At 56.0% G+C, this 23,710-nt stretch overlaps 1 protein-coding gene across 1 annotated transcript; it reads left to right on the forward strand.

Moving 5' to 3' along the window:
* The first annotated feature begins 1,945 nt into the window (after nt 1-1,945).
* On the forward strand, nt 1,946-23,710 carry JAK3 (Janus kinase 3). The gene is made up of 24 exons (XM_003942274.4): nt 1,946-2,024; nt 6,864-7,060; nt 7,398-7,521; nt 7,815-7,926; nt 8,133-8,278; nt 8,691-8,985; nt 9,511-9,633; nt 9,726-9,883; nt 10,548-10,659; nt 11,307-11,493; nt 13,478-13,605; nt 13,804-13,935; nt 15,240-15,324; nt 16,555-16,682; nt 17,375-17,507; nt 17,587-17,738; nt 17,873-18,023; nt 18,680-18,819; nt 18,901-19,090; nt 19,762-19,886; nt 20,144-20,316; nt 20,874-20,991; nt 21,252-21,362; nt 23,515-23,710. Exons 2-24 carry the CDS (start codon nt 6,877-6,879, stop codon nt 23,626-23,628), a joined length of 3,321 nt encoding a protein of 1,106 aa, XP_003942323.3. The 5' UTR covers nt 1,946-2,024; nt 6,864-6,876; the 3' UTR covers nt 23,629-23,710.

The raw sequence follows: 23,710 nt of genomic DNA on the forward strand, positions 1-23,710 counted from the left end.
GGGCAATAGTTTGTTTATTGCCATCTCCCCTACTGGACTGTCAGCTCCCCTGGGCAGGGACTGGGTTTGCTTTGTCCTGGATTCCCTGTACGAAGGCTGTGCCCAAGAAGTATCTCTGGGTGACTCAACAGTTAAAGTCAACAAAATACTTACCCAAACCATTTTTGTGCTAAGATTTGTGACTGAGTTACAGAGATGAAGATGACTTTTTTTTGAGACGTGGTCTCACTCCTTTTGCCCTAGGCTGGAGTGCAGTGGCATGACCATGGCTCACTGCAGCCTCAACTTCCCGGGCTCAGGTGATCCTCCTACCTCAGCCTCCCCAGTAGCTGGGACTGCAGGCACATGCCACCACACCCAGCTTCTTCTTTTTCTTATTACTATATTTTTTGTAGAGATGGGGTTTCACCATGTTGCCCAGGCTGGTCTCGAACAGCTGGGCTCAAGCCATCCTCCTGCCTCAACCTCCCAAAGTGCTGGGATTACAGGTGTGAGCCACTGTGGCTGGCCACAACTTCTTAAATGTATTCCGTATTTATTTTATTTTATTTTATTTTATTTTGAGACGGAGTTTCGCTCTTGTTACCCAGGCTGGAGTGCAATGGCATGATCTCGGCTCACCGCAACCTCCGCCTCCTGGCGTATTTATTTTTTTAAATTTAGTTTTTGTTTTCGTTTTTGAGACAGAGTCTCACTCTATTGCTGACTGGAGTGCAGTGGCACGATCTCAGCTCACTGCAACCTCCGCCTCCTGGGTTCCAGTGATTCTCCCACCTCAGCCTCCTGAGTAGCTGGGACTACAGACATGTGCCACCATGCCCAGCTAATTTTTATACTGTTAGTAGAGATGCTGTTTCACCATGCTGGCCAGGCTGGTCTCGAACTCCTGGGCTCAAGGAATCTTCCCACCTGGGCCTCCCAAAGTCCTGGGATTAAGATGTGAGCCACTGCACCTGGTCATGAGTTCTTCAATCTATTCCTGAAGCTCTACCTCCAGGTGGAGCTAAGAACACTGGCCCAGGTTTTGAATGCTGCCTGGACCCTCTGCCTCTTCCTTTTATTTATTTATTTATTTATTTATTTGAGACAGAGTCTTGCTCTGTCTCCCAGGCTGGAGGGCAGTGGTGTGATCTCGACCCACTGCAACCTTCACCTGCCAGGTAGCTGGGATTACAGTCCTCCTGCCTCAGCCTCCTGAGTAGCTGGGATTACAGGCATCACCACCACTGCCTAATTTTCCTATTTTTAGTAAAGATGAGGTTTCACCATGTTGGCCAGGCTGGTCTCGAACTCCTGACTTCAAGTGATCCGCCTGCCTCGGCCTCCCAAAGTGCTGCAATTATAAGCATGTGCCACCATGCCCGGCTAAGTTTTGTATTTGTAGTAGAGACAGAGTTTCGCCACGTTGGTCAGGTTGCTCTCGAACTCTTGACCTCAAGTGATTCGCCCACCTTAGCCTTCCCAGCCTCCCAAAGTGCTGGGATACCAGGCATGAGCCACTGCACCCATCGTCTCCCTGAGTCTTAAGGAAGAAATACCTCAAAGAGGAACTCGACCTTCCTCTGGAACTACTTCCCTGCCTCCCTCCTGGGCAAATCCAGCCCGGTTTCCTTCCCTGGGTGCAAAATTAGTTCCAATGGGTGCCCGACTCACACATGCTACAGATGGGAAAACTGAGGCCAGGCTAGGGCCGGGCTAGGGCCCCACTTCACAGGTGGGTCTGGAGTGGGCTGAGCCCCCCGCCCCCGTGTGACCCTGACCCTTCTCTGTGCTATCATCAGTTCCCTCGGGTCAGGGGTCTCCAGCAGCCTGTCTGAGCCGGGCGGCTGTCGCAGAAGCTTCCGGAACTTTCTACCCCTCCTCGGCTGCCTCCCCGCCCCCGTCTCCCACAGGGCCCTTACTTTCGGTAAATGACAGTGGCTCAGGAAACCAAGGGGCCCACACAGGAAGGAGCCGAGTGGGACTTTCCTCTCGCTGCCTCCCGGCTCTGCCCTCCCTCTGAGCGCCCCATCGCTGCCTGCCGGGTAAGAGCTGGCGATGCCTCCGGGCTCTGCCCGGACCCTGGGGGAGGACGGTGGTGGCTGGGGCTGGCGGGGCTGGCGCAGGGTGCTGCCAGGGCAAAGGCGAGCTCGCCCTTCCAGGCCTCGGAGGAAAGCTGCCAGGCAGACAGGAGCGGAGACTCGCAACCCCCAGGCGCTCCCTCCTCAGTTTCCACCGAGGTCCGCGAGTTGCCTGCCTTGCGGACGCGGAGGAGTCACTGCGCATGCGCCACGGGCTGCTCGGTGGGGGTGGGGGTCGGAGTTGTGGGGGGGACTGTGGGGCGGGGCTCCCAGCCCAGGCCCTCCAAGCCTTCCTTGTTCAGACACAGGGTGTCCCACCATGCCAGGATGCAGAATGTGGGGTACTATAAAAAGGGGAAGCTGAGGCGGGAGGGTAGCTTGAGGCCGGGAGTTCAAGACCAGCCTGGGCAACAGAGCCAGACCCCGTTTCTACAAACATTTTTCAGAATTCTGGGCCCAAACATCACCTCTGACTTTTCCTTTATTTTTCTTTCAATATTAAAAAACAACATTTTGTTTAAAAATGTTTTTTGGAGAAAGGGGTCTCCATTGTCCGGGCTGGTCTCTAACCCCTGACCTCAAGCTATCCTCCTGCCTCAGCCCACCAAGTGGCTGGGATTGCGTTGGGGTGCCACTGCCAACGAAGCTTTATTTTAAACTTGATTGAGGCTGGGCACAGTGGCTCACACCTGTAATCCCAGCACTTTGGGAGGCTGAGGCCAGCGAGCGTATCGCTTGAGGTCAGGAGTTTGAGATCAGCCTGGCCAACATGGTGAAACACCACCTCTACTAAAACAAAAATTAGCCAGGCATGGTGGTGGCAGGTGCCTGAAATCCCAGCTACTTGGGAGGCTGAGGCAGGAGAATCACTTGAACTTGGGAGGTGAAGGTTGCAGTGAGCTGAGATTGCGCCACTGCACTCCAGCCTGGGCAACAGGGGGAGAATCTGTCCAAACAAACAAACAAAAACAAGTAGCAACAACAACAACAACAAAAACACTTGATTGGCTGATGTCGAGGATAAGAAAGAGGACACGCTACGTGATTTTATTTCTATAAAGGGCAAAATGAGGCATCACAGCCTCTGCCGTTAGAATCAGTATAGGATAAGCCAGGTGCAGTGGCTCACGCCTGTAATCCCAGCACTTTGGGAGGCCGAGGCGGGTGGATCACGAGGTCGAGAGATCGAGACCATCCTGGTCAACACGGTGAAACCCTGTCTCTACTAAAAATACAAAAAATTAGCTGGGCATGGTGGCACGTGCCTGTAATCCCAGCTACTCAGGAGGCTGAGGCAGAATTGCCTGAACCCAGGAGGCGGAGGTTGCGGTGAGCCGAGATCGTGCCATTGCACTCCAGCCTGGGTAACAAGAGCGAAACTCCGTCTCAAAAAAAAAAAAAAAAAAAAAAAAAAAAGAATCAGTATAGGATTTGTCTCTGGGAGACATGGGGCTCCTCCAAGGTTCCTGGGACTAAGAATGTGCTCATTCTTTGTATGGACATCGGTGACATCAAAGTGTCCCTTTGGTAAGGATTTTTTTTTTTTTTTTTTTTTTTTTTTTTTTTTTTTCCTGAGACAGAGTCTCTCTCTCTGTCGCCCAGGCTGTAGTGCAGTGGTGCGATCTCGGCCCACTGCAGTCTGCGCCTCCTGGGTTCAAGTGATTCTCCTGCCTCAGCCTCCAGAGTAGCTTGGATCACAGGCACGCGCCACCATGCTCAGCTAATTTTTTTGCATTTTTAGTAGAGACGGGGTTTCACCATGTTGGCCAGGATGGTCTCCATCTCCCGACCTCGTGATCCGCCCGCCTCAGCCTCCCAAAGTGCTGGGATTACAGGCGTGAGCCGCCGCGCCCGGCCGTAAGGTTCTTTCCCCTGCAAGACTTCCCTTCCCACGGTAACCACCACCACACACCACTGTGCCAATTGCCCTTCCTGTTGGGTTTAACAGGCATTTGTTGATTGCTTCCCAGCACATCATCAGGAAGTGTACGAATTAATGCAGATTAATTGAGTTGACCCTTTAGGCCTGGATTGGGCTGAGCAAACGGCCTCACTGAGGCTGCTGGGGAGTCAGCCCATTTCACAGCTATGAAAGCTGAGTCCTAGGGGTCCTAGTCTTCTGAGTGTCTTAAACCTCATTTGGCCCCACGTGTTTTCTCAAGCCTGTAATCCCAACACTTTGGGAGGCCAAGGCGGGTGGATCACCTGAGATCAGAAGTTCCAGAGCAGCCTAGTCAACACGGTGAAACCCCGTCTCTACTAAAAATACAAAAATTAGCTGGGTGTGGCGGCGGGTGCCCCCTGTGATCCCAGCTACTTGGAAGGCTGAGGCAGGAGAATCGCTTGAACCCAGGAGGCGGAGTGACCTGCGATTGCGCCACTGCACTCCAGCCTGGGGACAGAGCCAGACTCCATCCCAAAACCAAAACCAAAAACCTCATTAATGCCGCCCCACCACAGCCCCAGGGTATTATTTTGGAACATGGTTTTGTATTTTGTATTTTTTTTTTTTTTTTTTTTTTTTTTGATACGGAGTTTCGCTCTTGTTACCCAGGCTGGAGTGCAATGGCGCAATATCGGCTCACCGCAACCTCCGTCTCCCGGGTTCAGGCAATTCTCCTGCCTCAGCCTCCTGAGTAGCTGGGATTACAGGCACACGCCACCATGCCCAGCTAATTTTTTGTATTTTTAGTAGAGACGGGGTTTCACCATGTTGACCAGGATGGTCTCGATCTCTCGACCTCGTGATCCACCCGCCTCGGCCTCCCAAAGTGCTGGGATTACAGGCTTGAGCCACCGCGCCCGGCCTGTATTTGTATTTGTATTTTCTTTTTTTTAAGAGAGAGAGATAGTCTTGCTCTGTTGCCCAGGCTGGAGTGCAGTAGTGTGATCATAGCTTGATGTAGCCTCAACCTCCAGGGCTGAAGGCATCGTCCCACCTCAGCCTCCCAAGTAGCTGGAACTATAGGGGTATACCACCATGCCCTGCTAAATTAGGTCTCAGATTCCAAGCCTTACTGATCCACCCATCTCGGCCTCTCAAAGTGCTGGGATTACAAGGCTTTTTTTCTTTTTGAGAGGAGCTCCCACTATCTTGCCCAGTCTGGCTTCAAACTCCTGGTCTCAGCCAGGTGATGTGGCTCACGCCTGTAATCCAGCATTTTGGGAGGCTGAGGCAGATCACTTGAAGCCAGGAGTTCAAGACCAGCCTGGCCAACATAATGAAACCCTATCTCTACTAAAAATACAAAAAAATTAGCTGGGCGTGGTGGCACACACCTGGAATGCCCCAGCTACTGGGGAGGCTGAGGCAGGAGAATCTCTTGAACCTGGGAGGCGGAGGTTGCAGTGAGCTGAGATTGCACCACTGTACTCCAGCCTGGGTGACAGAGCAAGACTATGTCTGAAAAAAACAAAAATCAAACTCCTGGTCTCAAGCTCTCCTTCCTCCTTGGCCTCCCAAAGTGATGGGATGCAGGCGTGAGCCACTGTGCCTGCTGGGATGCAGGTTTTTGGGTTTTTGGTTTTTCCCCAACATTTTCTCGGATCTTCTTCATTCAGGTCAATTTGAGTGACCTGTTTTTTCTCCCCGATTCTTTTCAGGGCCCTTGAAGCCCCACCCTTTTCCCTGAGCGCTGAGGTTTCTCAGGGCAAGTGAGCAAGAGGGTGGGAGGTATTGGGGGCTGGGAAGCAGGTGGCCAGTTTCCTCCTTGGCTCATCTCAAGAAGGCTTTCTCTCTCTCTCTCTCTCTCTCTCTCTCTCTCTCTCTCTCTCTCTCTCTCTCTCTTGAGACGGAGTTTCACTCTTGTTACCCAGGCTGGAGTGCAATGGCGCAATCTCGGCTCACTGCAACCTCCACCTCCTGGGTTCAGGCAATTCTCCTGCCTCAGCCTCCTGAGTAGCTGGGATTACAGGCACGCGCCACCATGCCCAGCTAATTTTTTGTATTTTTAGTAGAGACGGGTTTCACCATGTTGACAAGGATGGTCTCGATCTCTCGACCTCGAGATCCACCCACCTCGGCCTCCCAAAGTGCTGGGATGACAGGCGTCAGACACCACGCCTGGCCTCTTTTTTTTTTTTTTTTTTTTTTTTTTTTTTTTTTTTTTTTTTGAGACGGAGTTTCGCTCTTGTTAGCCAGGCTGGAGTGCAATGGCGCGATCTCGGCTCACCGCAACCTCCGCCTCCTGGGTTCAGGCAATTCTCCTGCCTCAGCCTCCTGAGTAGCTGGGATTACAGGCACGCACCACCATGCCCAGCTAACTTTTTGTATTTTTAGTAGAGACGGGGTTTCACCATGTTGACCAGGATGGTCTCGATCTCTCGACCTTGTGATCTACCCGCCTTGGCCTCCCAAAGTGCTGGGATTACAGGCTTGAGCCACCGTGCCCGGCCCTTTTTTTTTTTTTTTTTTTTTTTTTTTTTTTTTTTAAGATGGAGTCTCACTCTGTTGTCCAGGCTGGAGTGCAGTGGCGCTATCTCGGCTCACTGCAACCTCTGCCTCCTATGTTCAAGTGATTCTCCTGCCTCAGCCTCCCAAGTTGCTGGGATTACAGGGACGCACCACCACACCCAGCTAAGTTTTGTACTTTTTAGAGACAGGGTTTCGCCATGTTGGCAAGGCTGGTCTCAAACTCCTGACCTCATGATCCCCACCCCGCCCCCCACCTCGGTCTCCCAAATGCCGTGATTACAGGCATGAGCCACCGCGCCCGGCCTCCAGCATGCCTTTCCATGCTCCCCTTATTCCATAAGTCCAGTGCCCTCTGGCCAGGACTGAGGGGCTGCCTCTCTGTGTCCCAGGCAAGCTGCACTCATGGCACCTCCAAGCGAAGAGATGCCTCTGATCCCGCAGCGTTCCTGCAGCCTCTTGTCCACGGAAGCTGGTGCCCTGCATGTGCTGCTGCCCGCTAGGGGCCCAGGCCCCCCCCAGCGCCTATCTTTCTCCTATGGGGACCACTTGGCTGAGGACCTCTGTGTGCAGGCTGCCAAGGCCAGTGGTGAGTGCATCCCTAGAAGATCCGGCCAGAGGGAAGGATAAGGCTGTGTGAAACCAAGATTGGGAGCTGGAATAGATGCCTACAGAAATCAGCATTGGAGCTGGGGCTTTGAGGGATGAGTAGGAATTTGGCAATGGAGAAGGGTGTGAAGGGTGGGCCTTTGAGGCAGAGGGAATGGTCTGTGCAAAAACTGAAAAGTGTGACCTGCACATGAAGGGGACAGCTGGTCATCCCTTGTGGTATGGAAGGGATCTGGACGGTTGGGTATGAGCCTGGCACTCCTGCAGGGCATGGGTGAGGTGACTCAGGAGGGTGCTGATGGAACCGCCTCCTATAGGCATCCTGCCTGTGTACCACTCCCTCTTTGCTCTGGCCACTGAGGACCTGTCCTGCTGGTTCCCCCCAAGCCACATCTTCTCCGTGGAGGATGCCACCACCCATGTCCTGTGCTACAGGATTCGGTAGGAAGCATGCCCCCAAACCCCAGGGATTGTACAATGTTATCTCCTTGCATTTCGAGGTGCCTACACCTCCATCCCAGGGAGGGGACATGATCACTACCCATTTCTCAGATGAGGAAACAGACCAGAGACGGTGGGTCACTTGCCCAAGGTCACACACACAGCAAGTTAAAGGTACAAACTGGGCTCTGTGAGGCCTCTGTAGAATCTGCCCCCCACCGCCTCCACCACACCGTCACTCCTACTGAAGCTAGGTTTCACTTTCAGCGAAGGGTTCTTTCCCCCTCTCACAGCTTTTACTTCCCCAATTGGTGTGGGCTGGAGAAGTGCCACCGCTTTGGGCTGCGAAAGGATTTGGCCAGCGCCGTCCTTGACCTGCCAGTCCTGGAGTACCTCTTTGCCCAGGTGGGGCTCTGCCTGGGGTTTGGCCCAGGGGGTTGGGCGTCCAAGGGGCAACGTCAGGGCTGGCTTGCAATCGTGTTGGACCTCATCTGACCCTCCCTGTGGCAGTCCAGGGGTGCGGGTCTGCCCAGGATTGGGGGTTCTGCAGGTTAACATCAGGGCTTGAAGCTGGGTGGCCTCAGCTAATGCTCCCTGTGGGGTGCCCCCAGCACCGCAGTGACCTAGTGAATGGACGCCTCCCTGTGGGCCTCAGCCTCAAGGAGCAGGGTGAGTGTCTCAGCCTGGCCGTGCTGGACCTGGCCCGGATGGCGAGAGAGCAGGCCCAGCGGCCAGGAGAACTGCTGAAGACTGTCAGGTGAGAGCCACCAGGCTGTGGGGACCGCCTCTGCTTGGGAGTGCGCAACGTGGGCTCCATCCGGTGCCAGGCTCCCACCATGCAGCTCCCCTGCAATCTTTCAGGGTGTTCCTATGACCCAGGGCCTCCCATGAACCCAGCCCTCCCCTCCCCCAGGCTCCAGCTGGACAGACACCTGACCTTCCCCAGCTAAAAGGCGTGTGGGGTCCCTGTCCGACCTGTGGGTGCCAGTGGCCCTCCCCTATTCTGAGGTCCAGTCCCCATACCTGCCCCTGAACGAGAGTCCCTATGTGCCTCGTACCCCACCTGGGGCCACACCCCAGCCCCTGGGCTAAAGCCTGGGTTTGTGTGTGTCCCCGCGGGGACCCCTCCCCACACTAAGGGCCGGCTCCCTCCCTTCCAACCTCCGCAGCTACAAGGCCTGCCTACCCCCCAGCCTGCGCGACCTGATCCAGGGCCTGAGCTTCGTGACACGGAGGCGTATTCGGAGGACCGTGCGCAGGGCCCTGCGCCGCGTGGCCTCCTGCCAGGCCGACCGGCAGTCGCTCATGGCCAAGTACATCATGGACCTGGAGCGACTGAATCCGGCCGGGGCCGCCGAGACCTTCCACGTGGGCCTCCCCGGGGCCCCTGATGGCCAGGACGGGCTGGGGCTGCTCCGCGTGACAGGTGACCGCGGCCTCGCCTGGAGCCCTGGAGTGCAGGAGGTGAGGGAGGACCCCCGCTGGGCGGGGCCAATGGGGGCGGGGCTAGGTAGGGGCCGCAGAGTGGGCGGCGCCAAAGCGAAAGCGTCGAGGAAGTGGGCGAGGCTTAAGGAGGGGCGGGGCTTAAGAAGGGAGGAGACTACGGTAGTGGGAGGGGCCAGCGAGTGAAGGGTGGGGCTGAGCAACGAGGGATGAAAATGGGAGGGGCTGAGGAGGGGAGTGGGTGGGTGGGCGCGGGAACCAGGGAGTGAGGCTCCGAGAGCTGGGAGGCTGCGAAGCGGGGCGGAGATCGAGGACCCGGGCACTGGCAGAGAGAAGGAGGCGGGGATTGGCAGGGGGTGGGTGGGAGACGTTGGAGGACGGGCGAGGGAGGGGTCAAGAGGGGTGGGGTTGACAGGAGGGGGCGGGGCTTGGCCGGGTTGAGCGGGAAAGGGGTAGAGGAGATGGAGTGGCTGGGTGTTCCAGCTCGTGGGCGTGGGTTGGTGGGGTACAGCAGGGTCCCCACCTCTATCCTTCCCTCCTTCCCAGGACCTCCAGCCCTTCTGCGACTTTCCAGAAATCGTAGACATTAGCATCAAGCAGGCCCCGCGCGCTGGGCCGGCCGGGGAGCACCGTCTGGTGACTGTCACCAGGACAGACAATCAGATTTTGGTGGGTGCAGGCTCCCCTCCCCTCCGGCCTTACCCCGAGGGCGGGACCGGCACCCTCAGGTGGCAGTGGGCTCCGACGCTCGTCCCTCACAGGAGGCCGAGTTCCCGGGGCTGCCCGAGGCCCTGTCCTTTGTGGCGCTGGTGGACGGCTACTTCCGGCTGACCACGGACTCCCAGCACTTCTTCTGCAAGGAGGTGGCCCCGCCGAGGCTGCTGGAGGAGGTGGCCGAGCAGTGCCATGGCCCCATCACGTAAGGACCTGCCCTCCATTCCCACCTCCGCGGCCGCGCGCAGGGCCCCTCCCCTTCTCCTCGCCGCACAGTCAGCCTCGGTGAAGCTGGAGTCTCCTTCTGCTCTGCAGGGCGACCACTACTCTCTCTCAGACCCCAGGGCCATTTCCTGGAGAGGGACAAGTCACCCACCTTCACCTACAGGCTCTTGTTTAATCTCTCAGGAAGGGCGGGCATAGTGGCGCCTGCCTGCAATCCCAGCGCTTTGAGGGGTCAAGGCGGGAGGATTGTTGAACTCAGGAGTTGGAGGCAAGTCTCGGCAACAAGAGAGACCCCATCTCTACAAAAAAAAAAAATGAAAAAAAAAACAAAACTGGGTGTGGTGGTTGGCCTGTAGTCCCAGCGACTCTGGAGGCTGAAGCAGGAGGATCCCTTGAGCCCAGCAGTTGGAGGCTGCAGTGAGCTGGGATTGCACTCCAGCCTGGGGAACCAAGAAAGACCCTGTTTCTATTTTTAAAAACAATCTCCCAGGAAGAGGCCAAGACTTATGGCTGATTTGATAAGTGGGGGGAGGGTGTCACCTGGCAAAGATCCCAGGGCTACAGAGGTACTAAATTTGAACCCAGGTCTCTGTCTTCTCCTGTCTCTGACTCTCCTTCCCCTTCCCTGTCACCTTTCCCCACAGTCTGGACTTTGCCATCAACAAGCTTAAGACCGGAGGCTCGCTTCCTGGCTCCTATGTTCTCCGCCGCAGCCCCCAGGACTTTGACTGCTTCCTCCTCACTGTTTGCGTTCAGGTCTGTCTACTGCTAGGGTGGGTAGTGAAGGGCTTCCTGGAGGAGGTGACGTTTGAATTGAGATCTAAAAGATCAGTCAGCATTTGGTTCCTGAAGAATGGGAGGGAAAAGACACCCCCAGTGAAGAGCACAGCATATGCATAGGTCTAGGGACTGCAATGAGTTTGTGGTGCTTTAAGAAGAGGGACTGAGGCTGGGCATGGTGGCTCATACCTGTAATCCCGGCACTTTGGGAAGGCCAAGGTGGGTACATCATCTGAGGTCAGGAATTCAAGACCATCCTGGCCAGCGTGGTGAAACCCATCTCTACTACAAATACAAATATTAGCTGGGTGTGGTGGTGCAGGCCTGTGATCCCAGGTACTTGGGAGGCTGAGGCAGGAGAATCACTTGAATCTGGGAGATGAACATTGCAGTGAGCAGAGATTGCACCATTGCACTCCAGCCTGGGGCAACAGAGCGAGTCAAAGAAAGAAGGAAAGAAAGAGATGAAAGAAAGAAGAAAAGAAAGGGGAGAGGGAGGGAGAAAATAGAAAGGAAGGAAGGGAGGGAAGGAGGGAGGAAGGAAAGAGAGAAAGGAAGGAAGGGAGAGAAGGAGGGAGGGTGCTGCTCACTCGCACTCAGGGAACGCTCACTCTTCTCTGCAGACCCCCCTCGGTCCTGATTATAAGGGCTGCCTCATCCGGCGCAGCCCCACAGGATCCTTCGTTCTGGCTGGCCTCAGCCAACCCTACAGCAGTCTTCGAGAGCTTCTGGCAACCTGCTGGGATGGAGGGCTGCATGTAGATGGGGTCCCAGTGACCCTCACCTCCTGCTGTATTCCCAGACCCAAAGGTGAGCCCTCTCCTCCCCTGAAATGAGCAGCTGATCTGGGACCCTGGCTTTCTATGTCTGTGACAGCTCCCGTGTGGGTGGCAAGTGGCAGGAACTGCAGGTCAAGGTGGATTAGGGGAGAAAAGGTGATTTTTTTTGAGACGGAGTTTCGCTCTTGTGACCCAGGCTGGCGTGCAATGGCGTGATCTCGGCTCACCGCATCATCCGCCTCCTGGGTTCAGGCAATTCTCCTGCCTCAGCCTCCTGAGTAGCTGGGATTACAGGCACGTGCCACCATGCCCAGCTGATTTTTTGTATTTTTAGTAGAGACGGGGTTTCACCATGTTGGCCAGGATGGTCTCGATCTCTTGACCTCGTGATCCACCTGCCTCGGCCTCCCAAAGTGCTGGGATTACAGGCTTGAGCCACCATGCCCGGCCTGAAAAGGTGATTTATTGGCTCAGCAGTTAGAGATAAATAACCTTCAGGTCTGGCTTGATCTAGGTATAGCTAGGTTTGAGCCGCGTCATCTGCACCTAACCTCTCTCCATCTCTCAGCTCTTCCTCTGGGTGAATTTCACTTAGACAAACCCCTCTGTCGGGACAACTCTGAGATGTGAGTTCTTCAGAGTCTCCCAGAATCTCTAGTACAGGCGCCCCCAAACTTTTTACACAGGGGGCCAGTTCACTGTCCCTCAGACCGTTGGAGGGCCGCCACATACTGTGCTCCTCTCACTGACCACCAATGAAAGAGGTGCCCCTTCCTGAAGTGTGGCGGGGGGCTGGATAAATGGCCTCAGGGGGCCGCATGCGGCCAGCGGGTCATAGTTTGGGGACGCCTGGGCTAGCAGAACTGAGCCCTGGTTGTTCACATTGTCCACAGTGCTACCTGCTCAGTAAAGCCCCTGCAGGGCTCCTCCCTTCCCTGTCTCTCATCCCAAATCCCTATGGGACTTTCTGGATCTCCTTTCCTTCGTTCCTTCCTTCCCTCCTTCCTTCCTTCCTTCGTTTGTTCCTTCCTTTTTTTTTTTTTTTTTTGATGGAGTTTCGCTCTTGTTGCCCCGGCTGGAGTGCAGTGGCGCGATCTCCACTCACTGTGACCTCCGCCTCCCGGGTTCAAGCCATTCTCTCGTCTCAGCCTGCCGAGTAGCTGCGATTATAGGCATGTGCCACCACACCCAGCTAGTTTTGTATTTTAAAGTAGAGACAGGGTTTCTCCACGTTGGACACGCTGGTCTTGAACTCCCAACCTCAGGTGATCCACTCATCTCGGCCTCCCAAAGTGCTGGGATTACAGGCGTGAGCCACTGCACCCAGCCTCCTCTGGATCTCCTTTCAAATAAATCATGTTCCAGCCAGGCGCGGTGGCTCACGCCTGTAATCCCAGCACTTTGGGAGGCTGAGTCAGATGGATCACTTAAGGTCAGGAGTTTGAGACCAGCGTGGCCAACATGGTGAAATTCCATCTCTACTAAAAATACAAAAATTAGCCGGGCGTGGTGGTGCACACCAGTAATCCCAGCTACTCAGAAGGCTGAGGCAGGAGAATCACTTGAACCTGGGAGGTGGAGGTTGCAGTGAACTGAGATCTCACCACTGCACTCCTTCCTGGGAGACAAGTGAGACTTAAAAAAGAAAAAAAATTATCCGTGCATGGTGGTGCACACCTGTAGTCCCAGGTACTTGGGAGGCTAAGGCAGGAGAATCACTTGAACCTGGGAGGTGGAGGTTGCAGTGAGCAGAGATCACATCACTACCCCCCAGCCTGGATGACAGAGCAAGACTCCATCTCAACAACAGCAGTGACAACCGAAAACAAATAAACCACGTGCCCTGGAGTCTTCATCTCAGGGTCAGCTTCTAGGGGGTACCCCAAACTAAGGCAGGAGTGCAATGGCGTCATCTCGGCTCGCTGCAACCTCTGATTTCACCTCCGATTTCTGGTTTTTCTTGGGGACGTTTCAGCTCTGATTTCTGGTGTTTCTTCCTCATTCTGTCCCCATAGAAAAGTCCAACCTGATTGTGGTCCGGAGAGGTCGCAGCCCACCCACGTCCTCCCTGGTTCAGCCCCAATCCCAGTGCCAGCTGAGCCAGATGACATTTCACAAGATCCCCGCGGACAGCCTGGAGTGGGTAAGGGGCCCTGGGAAATGGGGCGATACCTCAGTCTGGGGTCCAGAGATGCCGATGTGTGGCCGCAGGCATGTGCTGTTAAGTTTCTTTTGCCTCGGTTTTCTCATCTGTAAAATGGGGCCAGCAGTGGTGTCTCAGGTGGGCCGGGATCCTGCAGGAACCCTCACTGGGCCCTTCTGCTGTCTCCTCACCATCCAGCATGAGAGCCTGGGCCACGGGTCCTTCACCAAGATTTACCGGGGCTGTCGCCACGAGGCAGTGGATGGGGAGGCCCGAAAGACAGAGGTGCTGTTGAAGGTGATGAACGCCAAACACAAGAACTGCATGGAGGTGAGCGGGGTGGGGACCCGACCTTCGGAGGCAGGGCTGGCTGGAGAGGGGGTCATGGACGCAGAGAAATTTAAAAACACACAGGGCCTGGGCGTGGTGGCTCATGCCTGTAATCCCAGCACTTTGGGAGGCTGAGGCAGGAGGATTGTTTGAAGCCAGGAGTTCCAGAACAGCCTAGGTAACATCGCGAGACCTCGTCTCTACAAAAAATTGTAAAAATTAGCCAGGTGTGGTGGCACGTGCCTGTAGTCCCAGCTGCTCAGGAGGCTGAGGAGGGAGGATCACTTAAGCACAGGGGTTTGAGGCTGCAGGGAGCTTCGATCATGCCACTGCACTCCAGCCTGGGCGACAAAGGAGACTCTGCCTCTAAAAAACAAAACAGGCCATGTGTGGTCACTCACGCCTGTAATCCCAGCACTTGGGGAGGCGGAGGTGGGCGGATCACTTGAGGCCAGGGGTTGGAGACCAGCCTGGCCGACATGGCAAAACCCTATCTGTACTAAAACAAAAATTAGCCCGGCGTGGTGGTGGTGGGCTCCTGTAGTCCCGGCTACTCGGGAGGCTGAGGCAGGAGAATCACTTGAACCCAGGAAGCGGAGGTTGCAGTGAGCCAAGAACATGCCACTGCATTCCAGCCTGGCGACAGAACGCGACTTCATCTCAATGATAATAATATTAATATTAATAAATAAATGTAGACTATAGTGGGAACTTCCATCCCGTATTAGAAAATCATGGTAGTGACCTGGCGCTGTGGCTCACGCCTGTAATCTCAGCACTTAGGGAGGCTGAGGCAGGCAGATCACCTGAGGCCAGGAGGTTGAGACCAGCCTGGCCAACATGGAGAAACCCCGTCTCTACGAAAAGAACAAAATTAGCTGGGCGTGGTGGTGCATGCCTGTAATCCCAGCTACTTGGAGCTGTGTCCTGGAGTCTTCCTCTCAGGATCGGCTTCGAGGGGGTACCCTAAACTAAGGCAGGAGCGCAATGGCGTGATCTCGGCTCGCTGCAACCTCTGATTTCAGGCTGAGGCAGGAGAATTACTTGAACCCGGGAGGCGGAGGTTGCGGTGAGCCGAGATTGGGCCATTGCACTCCAGCCTGGGCAATAAGAGCGAAACTCCGTCTCGAAAAAAAGAAAAAAGAAAATCATCATGGTAGTGTTGTACGGACTAATGGCAGGCTCCAGGGCCAGAGGTAACCTGTGGGCAGGTTTTCACCTAAGGCGGCTTTGTGAGCACAAAATCTGGGATCGTCGACGTGGAAAGAACGCACGCATCTTCTCTCTCTTCCCACCCTCCCCAGTCATTCCTGGAAGCAGCGAGCTTGATGAGCCAAGTGTCGTACCGGCATCTCGTGTTACTGCACGGCGTGTGCATGACTGGAGACAGTGAGACCCCACCCCACCCCCGCCTCACCCAAGGCCAGGCTTTCCTTCCCGCCTCTGTTCTGGGCCTCCGTATGGCAGCACCAGCAATGTGCTGGACCACCCCAGACGGGGGCCGTGTCCATGACCCTTTATTCATGTCTCTCCAACATCACTCCTTGGAAAGCAGCTCCGGTTCCCCACCTGTGCCCAGCCCCAGAATGGTCTGAAGTCAGACAAAACTGGCTTTCCAATCTCTGCAGCTTTGTACGTGACCTTTCTGAGCCCTGGTTTCTTTGGTTGGGAATCCGGGATGGGCCGGGAGCTGGGGACAGAGCCTAGAATGCGACAGGCAGGGCGTGATGAGGGGTGAGGAGGGCAGCAGGGGGCATCGTGGGTGGTCAGAGAGGCTGCTGGGCCGGCCTGGGGGTCGGGCAATGGTGTGGGTAGACGCAGGTGCATCCTAACCTGGAAAGACAAGGGTAAGTGCGAATTAGGAAAGGAAGGAGTGTTCTGGGCAGAGGAGGCAGAACGTACAAACGGTTAGGAGTGAGATACAGAGGCTGGGCACAGTGGGTCACGCCCGTAACTGAAAAGCCGAGGCAGGCGGATCACCTGAGATCGGAAGTTAAAGACCAGCCTGGCCAGCATGGCAGGACCTCGTCTCTACCAAAAAGGCACAAGTAGCTGGGTGTGGTGGTACATGCTATAGTTCCAGCTACGTGGGAGGCTGAGGCAGGAAAATGCTTGAGCCTGGGAGGTGGAGGTTGCACTAAGCGAAGATAGCGCCACTCCACTCCAGCCCGGGCAGCAGAGTGACTCTGTCTCAAAAGAAACGAAAAGACAAAGAAAGGAAAGGAAAGGAAGAAAGAGAAAGAAAGAGAGAGAGAGAAAGGGAGAAGAAAGAAAGGAAGAAAGAAAGAAGAAAGGAAGGAAGGAAGGAAGAAGGAAGGAAAGGAGGGAGGGAGGGAGGGAGGGAGGGAGGAAGGGAGGGAGGGAGGGACGGAGGGAGGGAGGGAGGGAGGACAGAAAGAAAGAAAAAAGAAGCAGGGCTTGGCATCTTCCAGAAATTCCGAGCAAATCATTCGGAGCTGGAGGTGGGAGTAGGGGTGAGTATGGTATGAACAGAGGCAGCAGGGGAGGGAACAGACAGACGAGCGTTCGAGAGACCGTGAGAGCCAGGATGTTGGCAGGGCATCCTCAACCCAAGTGCAGCTCAGTCTCCCAACCCTGCCTCTCCCTGCTGCCAACCAGGCACCATGGTGCAGGAATTTGTACACCTGGGGGCAATAGACATGTATCTGCGCAAGCGTGGCCACCTGGTGCCAGCCAGCTGGAAGCTACAGGTGGTCAAACAGCTGGCCTATGCCCTCAACTATCTGGTGAGTGCTCCTCTGCCTGCTCCACCCTCCATTCGCAGGGAAGGCTTTCTCTGGGGACTGGGAGTGGGCTGTGTAGTATGCATAGGAGTTTGGTCAGGGTTCCAGGGGAGGGCATTTTAGAATGAGGTTGTGAGAACACTAGAAGGGAACAAGTCATTCATCGATGTCAGGGGGTGTAGTGAATGGTGAAGCTAGGCAGGGGAAAAGGCTTCCTGGAAGAAGGGACATTGGAGATGGGGCCTTGAAGGTTGAGTAGAAGTTCATCAAGAAAAGAAAGGAAGGCGGGTGCGTCAGGCTGAGAGAACAGCCTAGGTAAAGGCCTGCAGGCTAGTTAGTGTATTGCACCCCACTAGGGTCTATCTGGCAGTTCAGTTGGCAGGAGACCAGGGGGCCAGCGTGGAAGAGACGTTCATGGGCAGCTTGAACAAGGGCCTTGATTGCCAGGCTAAGGTGCTTTCACTTTGTGAAAGGCACTGGGGAGCACCAGGATGGGTTTGAGAAGGGGAGGGACACGGCCAGGTCAGTGTAGGGAATAAACTAAAGGGGCAAGACAGGATGTCATGAGTCAGGGATGATGCTGGAGCATGTCTGAGCCGTACCAAGTGGGTTTTGAAGGATGTATAGGAGTTTGCCAAACAGACTCTTCATTCATCAAACCCTCCCTGGCATTTCCCTATGCCTGGCCCCCTTAGGAGGACAAAGGCCTTCCCCACGGCAATGTCTCTGCCCGGAAAGTGCTCCTGGCTCGGGACGGCGGTGATGGGAGCCCGCCCTTCATCAAGCTGAGTGACCCTGGGGTCAGCCCCACTGTGCTAAGCCTGGAGAGTAAGTTCCTGGAGGTGGAGGAGGGAGGGGCTGAGTGGGGCAAGGAAGGGGATCCCTCATCGCGCTTCCATTCCCTCAGTGCTCACCGACAGGATTCCCTGGGTGGCCCCCGAGTGCCTCCGAGAGGCCCACACACTTAGCCTGGAAGCTGACAAGTGGGGCTTCGGCGCCACCGTCTGGGAGGTGTTTAGTGGCGTCACCATGCCCATCAGCGCCCTGGATCCCGCTAAGGTCAGAGCCCCCCCCCCCCGCCTGCCTTCGGTCACTGAGCCCCCACTGTGACAGAAGGGCAGACCGATACCAGTCTGGGAGGTTGGGGTGGGTCTGGTGGGTTGGGGATGACAGACCCCTCCCCTCGCCCTCAGAAACTCCAGTTTTATGAGGATCGGCAGCAGCTGCCGGCCCCCAAGTGGACAGAGCTGGCCCTGCTCATTCAGCAGTGCATGGACTACGAGCCAGTCCAGAGACCCTCCTTTCGAGCCATCATCCGTGACCTCAACAGCCTCATCTCTGCGGGTGCCCGCTGGGCCTGGTTGGGTGGGAAGAGCTGTGATGTCATGGGTAGGGTTAGGCTTGGTCTTGCTGCGTTGCCCAGGCTGGTCTTGAATTACCGGCTCAAGCAATCCTCCTGCCTCGGTCTTCCGAGTAGGTGGGACTACAGGCACAGACAACCATGCCCCATGCGATACTTAGTCCTCATTCAATGAGGGCGTCCAGGCCCACAGGAACCTCTCACTTTGTGTCTGCACCCATCTCAGGCCTTGGGTCCCTGCTGGATCCTCTGCAGATAAAAGAGAGAGTGTGGAGGGTCCCATGTTAGATTTCCATGGGCCAGGACTGGAGGGGCACCCAGCATGTCCGTCAGCCTGAGCAATCATGTGGCCACATTTCATAGCGGTGGAACGAGGGAAGTGAGTTCTCATGATGTCCTTCGTCTTTGTAGCCATGGGGAGTTGCACAGGGTGTGTACTGCACAAGGAGGTGTCCTTTGCCTGGGACGGAGTGGGGGACACCTTTTCCCAGGCTCCACAAGGTAGACTTTGGCTTGCAATGGCCCTGCCATATGCACAGAGAGGGTTGTTATGCAGTTGGAGGTTGCACAGCAAGTCAGCTCAGGAGTGGGGCCAGAGGATGAGAATTGCTGCTTACCACTGGCCATGCCCCCGCCCCAGATTATGAGCTCCTCTCAGACCCCACACCTGGTGCCCTGGCACCTCGTGATGGGCTGTGGAATGGTACCCAGCTCTATGCCTGCCAAGACCCCACGATCTTTGAGGAGAGACACCTCAAGTACATCTCACAGCTGGGCAAGGTAAGGTGGGCGGGGCCGGGGTGGGTCGGAGAGGGCAGGGCAGCATCCGGGCGCCTGGACACCAGCCCCACTATTCCCCAGGGCAACTTCGGCAGTGTGGAGCTGTGCCGCTACGACCCGCTAGGCGACAACACAGGTGCCCTGGTGGCCGTGAAACAGCTGCAGCACAGCGGGCCAGACCAGCAGAGGGACTTCCAGCGGGAGATCCAGATCCTCAAAGCGCTGCACAGCGACTTCATTGTCAAGTACCGTGGTGTCAGCTACGGCCCGGGTGAGCCAGCTCCTGGATGAGTGAACCAAGACGTGTGGGTGCTTTTCAAAGTGTACATTCTTACCCTCCTGCATGATTATGGATCCAGATTCTCATGGGTCACAGATTTGAATCCTGACCCTACCCCTTACCAACTGTGCCACCTTGACTTTTCTGAGCCACAGTTTCTCCAGCTGAAAAATGGGTCGTTGTGATATTTACAACGTTTTTTGTTTTTGAGACGGAGTCTCGCTCTGACACCCAGGCTGGAGTGCAGTCCGTCAATCTCGGCTTACTGCAACCTCTGCCTCCCGGGTTCAAATGATTCTCGTAAGCCTCCCGAGTAGCAGAAATTATAGGAGCATGCCAGCACACCTGGCTAATTTTTGTTTTTAGTAGAGATGGGTGTTCACCATGTTGGCCAGGCTGGTCTTGAACTCCTGACCTCGAATGAGGCTCCCAAAGTGTTGGGATTACAAGCACGAGCCACCGTGCCTGACCGTGATAGAGAAACAAATCAATGTATGTTGTAGAAGGTACTCAAGAGATATTAGCAATGTGTCACTGTCGTGGTTTCCATGTCACAGTCAGCAAAACTGAGGTCGAGAGGGACACGAGGTCCCGCTGTGAAGGGGGGGAATGGGGGGAGGAGCAGGGGCGGGTCCTGCTGTGACAGCTCCTGCGTCCTCCAGGCCGCCAGAGCCTGCGTCTGGTCATGGAGTACCTGCCCAGCGGCTGCCTGCGCGACTTCCTGCAGCGGCATCGCGCGCATCTCGATGCCAGCCGGCTCCTCCTCTACGCCTCGCAGATCTGCAAGGTGCGAGTGGGCGCCCTGAGACCTGTGGGGACTCAGCTGGCTCGACCTGGGCAGGGGTCTGCTGAGGAGTGAAGTTTGCGTCCAGGTCTCGGGGATGGTGGGGTTGACTTGGCTCAGGATCAGAACTGCAGTGAAGGATGGCTCGTGGGTAGGGTTAGGCTGAGGGTCTGGGTTAGGATTAGAGTCCAGGTCAGGCTTGGGGTGCCTGCCGGATTATCCTGGGGTCCTCTCTGCACGCTCACCCCGCCGGTCCGCAGGGCATGGAGTACCTGGGCTCCCGCCGCTGCGTGCACCGCGACCTGGCCGCCCGGAACATCCTAGTGGAGAGCGAGGCACACGTCAAGATCGCTGACTTCGGCCTAGCCAAGCTGCTGCCCCTGGATAAAGACTACTACGTGGTCCGCGAGCCGGGCCAGAGCCCCATTTTCTGGTGGGGAACCCGCGCCCAGGCTCCGTCTTTACTCCCCACGGCTGACCCCGCCCCCAGCCATGGCCCCGCCCCTCCCGCTGTTTGCTCAGCAACCTTAGCCTCGCCCTTCCTCCGCTCCAGCTCTGGCCCTGCCCACTCCCCAGGGCCCCGCCCCTCAACTGCACTGGCTCCTCCCTCTTTCCTGCCCTGTCAACCGCTCCCAGCCTTGACCCCGCCCACTTTTCACAGTCCCACCCCTCCAACTACTCTGGCTCCGCCCCTTAGCGCTGGCCCCCTCTTAGTTCCCACCCTTCCCCCAGTTCTGGCCCCTCCCATCCCACGGCTCTGGCCCCGCCCCATCTCCGCCCCTCCGCAGTGGCCCCGCCCCCGTCCCGGCCCGGGGTCTTCCCAGGCACCTCCCAAAGCTGGAGAATCCACCCATCCCACAGCCAGGGAAACCGAGACCCTGGGGATGGGACTGACCTGCTTACATTCCCCACCTACCCCGACCAGTTCCCCATCCCAAGGCTGCCCCCCTCTTCCCGTCCTTTCCTCAGACCTCCCTGTCCCCTCGCCAGGTATGCCCCCGAGTCCCTCTCGGACAACATATTCTCTCGCCAGTCCGACGTCTGGAGCTTCGGGGTTGTCCTGTACGAGCTCTTCAGCTACTGCGACAAAAGCTGCAGCCCCTCGGCCGTGAGTCGGCTCCCTGAGCCCTCAGCCCCCTTATCCCCGCACCGCCCTGGTAGCCAATCTCCATCCTGTCTGCACCTGCGTCCCTTTTTAGCATGGGGTCACCTGGTCCCAGCATCATAGGCCCCAGTGAGGAGGACCCTTCCTCACCTTTCTGACCCCCACAGTGCAGGCAGCCCCTCTCCGCTCCGTCACAGATGGCCCCTCCTCCCACACGGGTGCCCCCTCCCCCCTCTCCCAGCTGCCCTCCTGCTTTGCTCCAGGAGTTCCTGCGGATGATGGCCTGTGAGCGGGATGTCCCCGCCCTCTGCCGCCTCCTGGAACTGCTGGAAGAGGGCCAGAGGCTGCCGGCGCCTCCTGCCTGCCCGGCTGAGGTGAGCACGGTAGGGCTAGCCTCAGTTTCCCAGTCCGTAGATTGGGCCGGGGTCTCGGGCAACCAGCTAGCGCCTGAGTCTCTGGACTGAGAGGAAAGGCTAGAAGAATGTGAGGCTGATGAGGATCCTGGCCCCCACCTGGCTACTCTCTCACTGTGTGGCAAGTCAGAGCACTTGCAGAGCCTCAGTTTACCCTCTTCCAAAATGGGAATAGTCATGCCTTATAGGGTGAGGGAGGATCAGACTCCTGGACGTCTGTGCCTATGAGGGCTCATCTGAGAGCTCTGCACAGAGTTGGTGCGCCAGAAATGGTGGCGACGTTCATGGGTTTTTTGGTTTTTTTAGAGATGGAGTGCACTCTGTTCTGCTGCCCAGGCTGGGGCCCAGTCATAGGTCGCTGCAGCCTCCAACGTCTGGGCTCAAGTGATCCCCTGCTTCAGCATCCCCAGTAACAGGGACTAGAGGTGTACACCACCATACCTGGCTAATTTAAAAATAATTTTTTAGAGATGGAGGTCTCGCTACGTTGCCCAGGCTGGTCTTGAACTCCTGGACTCAAGCAATCCTCCTGCCTCGGCCTCCCACAGTGCTGGGACTACAGGTGTACACCACCATGCCTGGTTAATTTTTTTAAAAATTATTTTGTTTAACTTTTTTTTTTTTTTTTTGAGACAGAGTCTTGCTCTGTCACCAGGCTGGAGTGCAATGGCGTGATCTCGGCTCACCACAACCTCCGCCTCCTGGGTTCAGGCAATTCTCCTGCCTCAGCCTCCTGAGTAGCTGGGATTACAGGCACGTGCCACCATGCCCAGCTAATGTTTTGTATTTTATAGTAGGGACGGGGTTTCACCATGTTGACCAGGATGGTCTCGATCTCTCGACCTCATGATCCACCCGCCTCGGCCTCCCGAAGTGCTGGGATTACAGGCTTGAGCCACCGCACCCAGCGTTTTTGGTTTTGTTTTTTTTTTTTTTGAGACAGAGTCTTGCTCTGTCACCAGGCTGGAGTGCAGTGGCGTGATCTCGGCTCACCGCAACCTCCGCCTCCTGGGTTCAGGCAATTCTCCTGCCTCAGCCTCCTGAGTAGCTGGGACTACAGGCACGCGCCACCATGCCCAGCTAATTTTTATATTTTTAGCAGAGACAGGGTTTCATCATGTTGGCTAGGAGGGTCTCGATCTCTTGACCTCATGATCTGCCCATCTCAGCCTCTCAAAGTGCTGGGATTACAGGCCTGAGCCACCACATGCCACCCTCTCATGGTTTATAATCATATAATAACCCCTGTGGAAGCGTCTGACATGCAGTTGGACATTGATAAATTAATTTGTTCAGGCCAAACACAGTTATTGAGTGCCAACTGTGTGCCATAACTTGTTGGGTGCTGAGGACCCAGATGGGGAGAGAAACCTGTCCTCCCAGTAACTAGCAGAAGCTGATAAGAACATTCTGGACTGGGCCCGATGGCTCATGCCTATAATCCAGACACTTTGGGAGGCTGAGGCAGAAGGATCACTGGAGCCCAGGAGATCCAGACCAGCCTGGGCAACATAGTGAGAACCTGTCTCTACAAACGATAACAAGCATTAGCCGGTGTGGTGACATGCATCTGCAGATTCAGCTACTCGGGAGGCTGAGGCAGGAGGATTGCTTGAACCTAGGAGGTCAAGGCTGCAGTGAGCCATTATCATGCCACTGCACCCTAGCCTGGACAACAGAGTGACACCCTGTCTCAAAACAAACAAAAAATTCTGGTAGTGATAAGTGCCTTGAAAGAGATGAACAGTCCAGGCCCAGTGGCTCAAGACTGTAATCCCAGCACTTTGGGAGGCCGAGGTGGATGGATCAGGAGGTCAGGAGTTCAAGACCAGCCTGGCCAACATAGTGAAACTCTATCTCTACTAAAAATGCAAAAATTAGCCAGGCGTGGTGGCGGGCGCCTGTAGTCCCAGCTACTCAGGAGGCTGAGGCAGGAGAATTGCTTGAACCGGGGAGGTGGAGGTTGCAGTGAGCAGAGCTTGTGCCAATGCACTCCAGCCTGGGCCACAGAGTGAGACTCCGTCTCAAAAAAACAAAAACAGATAAACTGAATGGGAGTCGTGTCCTTCCGACTGCTCAGGCATGACTCCATTGTCTCTCTTCTGGCCCTCAGGTTCACGAGCTCATGAAGCTGTGCTGGGCCCCTAGCCCACAGGAGCGGCCGTCATTCAGTGCCCTGGGCCCCCAGCTGGACACGCTGTGTGTGGAGTGGAAGCCAGGGGTGTGAGACTCCTGCCTTCCCTGCTCACCCAGAGGGCAAACCCCACACTCTCTGTCCTTTTTATAGCTCCTGTCCGCAGACCTCTGGA

This window comes from Saimiri boliviensis, chromosome 14 (genome assembly GCF_048565385.1).
Source record: "Saimiri boliviensis isolate mSaiBol1 chromosome 14, mSaiBol1.pri, whole genome shotgun sequence".
NCBI lineage: Eukaryota > Metazoa > Chordata > Mammalia > Primates > Cebidae > Saimiri > Saimiri boliviensis.

Bases quoted from the DNA above. Each gene is read 5' to 3' on its own strand.
- JAK3 (XM_003942274.4), top strand. From the start codon at position 6,877: ATGGCACCTCCAAGCGAAGAGATGCCTCTGATCCCGCAGCGTTCCTGC. The intron at 9,634-9,725 runs GTGGGTGCAGGC...CGTCCCTCACAG, and splicing joins GGACAGACAATCAGATTTTG to GAGGCCGAGTTCCCGGGGCT. The intron at 19,091-19,761 runs GTGAGCCAGCTC...TGCGTCCTCCAG, and splicing joins TGGTGTCAGCTACGGCCCGG to GCCGCCAGAGCCTGCGTCTG.